This window comes from Ochotona curzoniae, unplaced genomic scaffold (assembly GCF_017591425.1).
Source record: "Ochotona curzoniae isolate NIBS_2020 unplaced genomic scaffold, NIBS_Ocur_1.0 contig_2305, whole genome shotgun sequence".
NCBI lineage: Eukaryota > Metazoa > Chordata > Mammalia > Lagomorpha > Ochotonidae > Ochotona > Ochotona curzoniae.
The window spans coordinates 392,930-397,295 of NW_024465411.1; the positions used below are offsets into that span (position 1 = coordinate 392,930).

At 45.6% G+C, this 4,366-nt stretch overlaps 1 protein-coding gene across 1 annotated transcript; it reads right to left on the bottom strand.

Annotated features, from left to right (window-relative positions):
• Positions 1 to 577: 577 nt before the first annotated feature.
• On the bottom strand, positions 578 to 1,280 carry SRY (sex determining region Y). The gene is given in 2 exon segments (XM_040972518.1): positions 578 to 710; positions 712 to 1,280. Coding segments are annotated over 2 exon segments (702 nt in total).
• Positions 1,281 to 4,366: the final 3,086 nt, after the last annotated feature.

The window sequence follows — 4,366 nt, forward strand, 5'->3', positions numbered from 1 at the left end:
CTTGAACTAGAAAAACTTGGCCACAGAAACAGAACTTCCCACTAACAAAGGCAAACAGGCAAAATAATATCCTCCATGCAGACGGGGCAAAGAGCATGAATTATGGGTTCATAAGGTAAAGATGTAAAAGGTTGAAGGCAAAGGCAGAACACACTTGTGTAGAGTGAGGAGCATAAATTAAATGGTGAAGCTGTTTTGTTTTCTCTGTCAGGAGAAGGTAAAACAAGAAAAATCACCAAAGACATTACATATAGATTACTTACTTAATTCTGGGTTAAATGATATGGAGACAGGCAAAGCCACTGAAACATTGTTAATGAGCTCATTCTAGAAAGATCTGTGTTACACTGTATTTTTTTTTAACCCATTGTTCTATAGCATAGTTTTGTGTTTCACATCTGTTTGTGAGCTGCAGTATTTAAAATAAACAGCAGCATGCCTTCTTAACAAGGTTGGCAGTTTATCAAACAATCATACAGAATGGTTGGGGTGTATTCATTTGCTTATGAATGCTGTTAATGTTTATGGGTCCGATATGTTTACACATAAATGTGAGATTTCAGTAGATCTGAAGCCTTCAACTGAGAGTGGGGATATTAAAGCATGAAACAGGACTGGAAGTTATTTGTAAAGGGGAACCATTCCCATGGCTTTGACTAGTCAATTTTACCTGGTTGTCTTGGCAGTTTTTGCAGCTTCTGTGGCACTGGTTGCATCAGTGAAGAGATGCCTGTGTTTGTTGTCTGTGACTGGATTAGAAGATCCTCCATTGCTGAGTGTGTGGTTGTAGTGGTGCCAAACATGTTTGTGCAAGCATGCAACCTTTTGCCCATCCATACACAGCTGCTCAGACTGCAAGAGGGTTGTGCCTGTAGGAAACTGCTGCTCTTCTGAAGGATTTGAACCTTTCTGCGAGGTCTGTACTTATAGTCTGGGTATTTCTCTTTGTGTACAGCCTGTAGTCTCTGTGCCTCCTGGAAGAATGGCCATTTTTCAGCCTCTGTAAGCTTTTTCCACTGGTGTCCCAGCTGCTTGCTGATGTCTGAGTTCTGCATTCTAGGATTCTCCTGAGCTACCAGGCGTCTCTGATGTCGGGACCATAGCATGAACGCGTTCATGGGTCGTTTGACTCGTTCTTGACTGCTCTCTTTACCTTGCCGTCCCGTTTCACAGTTTGTCCTAGAGTCCATCCAAAATAAAGAGGGATTTTTCTCCATGGAATATCTATTTGGTTGCTGTTCAGCTGGCATGTGAAGATTGCTGCTCAATACTCTGAACATACAGCAGGTCAAAAAGCCAGGGGGGTAAAATTTAAAGGTGCAGATTTTGGAAATGCATTTCATCACTCAAAACTTGCTTATCTGGGTGTGGTCTTTTTCATCTTGGCTTTTGTAATGAAATGCTCATTTCTCCTCCCACAACCCCACACCTGGTAGTCCCACCCCAAGCAGCATACTGACATACTATCAACCACCCCTTTTCAAGGAAAATATGATTAGGTATCACACCGTTGTTCTAATCTATGGCCTTGGAGCTCTAAAGATGACAAAAAGGTCTTTACGACTTCTTATCCAATTTGCTTCAAAGGATGCTGGACACTGCACACATAGCTTATCTTTCCCTGAGGAAGTGCATTTTGCCTTTGAAAATCAAAGCTTCTTTTTACTGGGAGGGGGATTCTGGGTTACCCTGATGGTCATTGCAAGAGAGCATGGGGATCCAAAGTTGGAACAAAGCAAGGACCAGAGAAAGCTCCGTCCCTAGTCCCAAAGGGAGTTTACTGTTCTGTTTCTGCAGACCACTCAGGGCTCCTGGCTGTTCTGATGACCTTGGATCCTGTGAGGAAGGATTTGGGCTTCTTCCAACCCATGTAGTAGATCCAAATGGGATTGGATGACCTCAGAGTTCTCGGCCTCCAAAGCACTTCAGTTCCACAAATGTGGACTGGGATTGGATGCACTGAGCCAGGCCAGATTCCAACACCCTCTGGTATCCTGGAGGACCAGAGCAGATGTGGGATGGGCTAGGCTACGTCTCAGCCCCTACTGAGCCATGTGTGAGCTCTGTGTGCGTATGGGTGAGTCATGGCTCGGCTGAAATATCCAACAGCAAGAACCAGTTTGGGTTGAAGGCCAGCCAGGAAAAGCCACTGTTCCTGCTAGGACAGGAGGTGAACTGAGTGCCCTGCTATGTGAAAAATCTGGCCTGGGGAGAGGTCCTGATGGAGGAGCCTGGGCAACTCCTCTGGCAGGACACAGCCCCGGCAGGTAAGCGCAAGAAACATGATAGGAAACAGCCCAGAACAGGCCATGGAAAGTTTCTCACTGGCATACATCTGGCATGGGTCGGGGGAAGACCAGGCTGAATCAGTTCACATCATCCACTGGCAAATCCAAGCACCAGAACAGTGTGGGTCGAGCCTGGTTGGCTCGTGACAAAGACTGGTGCGCAATACAGAATGGCAAGGTGAGATTGCCTGTCCCGGTTGTGACCACAGAGCCCAAGCAGCATGTGTGAGAACCAGGAAGGGAGGGGGCAGAGTGGGCAGGGGAATAAGGAGTGGTTCCTTTGCTGGACAGCTACTCCCGCTGGAGAGTGTGGGCTGAGATGGGGGCAGACCAGACTAAGCAGGGCTTAGTGCACCTCATGTGGACTAGATCAGGGAAAAGCCAGGCTGGGCTGATTATTCCTATTGGTGCAAACAAAATTAGAGTGGGTGAGGGTTGTTGGGATTTAGGCACAGCATCAGCTGGCAGAAGCTGGCACTGGGACCTAATTCTGTCAAGTCAAACCACAGAACTACCGGGAGAGTACACAATCCAGTAATGGGAGAGGCCTGGGAGGGAAATGGTGGTCTCCTCCCTCTGGGGTTACCATTCCACGAGAGAGCACAAAACCTAGGACGGGGCTGGGGTTGAATAGGGTGCACTGGACTACTGCTGCACATACTGGCAAACACAGATGGGGGCTGGCTTCGTGGGGGCTATTGTGTGTTGCTCCAACTAGGCTGCAGCTCACACTGGTTTATGCGAGGGCCAAGTATGTGCTGGGCAGAACTGGGCTGACTGCAACACTCATTGGTTCCAGCGGAAGTTGGTGTTGAAAACAAAATCAACCCAGCGATCACAACCCCAGCTGATCAGGGTGATGGACTGTGCCAGGCCCTGTACATTTTAGTACATACAAGAATCTGGTTTGAGAACACCTCAAAGTTTCTTTCGCGATCTCCACAGTTGAAATCCTGGACTCAGAACCCTTACCCAAGAAAAGACAGAAGACAGAACAGGTCAATCAACCATCTCAGGTGTATGTGGGCAGTGAAATACTGGGCAAACGAAGACTCTATGATGGACTATGTCAATCAGGGGATTCTTCAAAGACCTCACTGTACTTGGAGTGGCAAGATTGGCAGCGATTTATAACTGTTGAACTATCAAAATCACTTGAGCAAGAATCTCGGAGCATACCCGGATCTGGGACCCGGGAAGGGTGGTAAATTGGGTGAGCCTTCTCCCTTAATACCCCCCTTTAAACATGAAGGAAACAATATGGGAAATGATAGCCATACCCACTTTCCTATTGCCCTTGAAGCTTTTACCTCAATTAACTATGTAAAGATTGTCAAAAATACAATAAAAGAAGAAATCTAAAAAAAAAAAAAGGCACTCAATTCCCCGTGGTTTCCTTGGCAGTTGGGATGTATTCCTCGGTGTCTGTACTGATAGCCCTTGGTGAGGATCCAGGAGACTCAAGGGTTGGGATAGAAGCCTCCTCTTGTCCAGCTGCTCCACTCTGGGATGTCTCCCCACTCTGTGCACATGACCTCCTGTTAAGAGGTTGTTAGGATTACTTTTGATTCCCACTGTATGTCTTTATAGTTTTGCTATGTCTAATGCTGATTTGAGTCTGTTCTCCATAATTTACCTTTTATGTTCTTGACATATGCCTTGTTAAGTTATAAGCCAATTTGGACTATCCTAAAATCTGCCGAGTTCGGAAAAATGATGCTTCAATACAATAAACAGCTAAATACAAAAGTGAAAACAGGCACAAGAGAGCTGAATAGTATCCTATAGCCATTTTAAGGTGGATAGAAGCTGGTTCTGTCTGTGTATTAACTAAAATTGAAATGTCAATGAAGTAGTCACAGGATGTGGTTAAGAACTTGCATTTTCTAACATATCAGTCACTCAATACCATGTCAATCAACCCCATAATGTTGGAAATAGTTGTTGATGCTATGTTGGGGCTTTTAATTGGTCAGAACCATATTCTGCCAGCTCTGCTTTTAAACCAGAGATAGTCTCCCCAAGGATCTGTTGAATTGAACTGGACAATAAGATGCTGAACTCTATGCAGGATACCT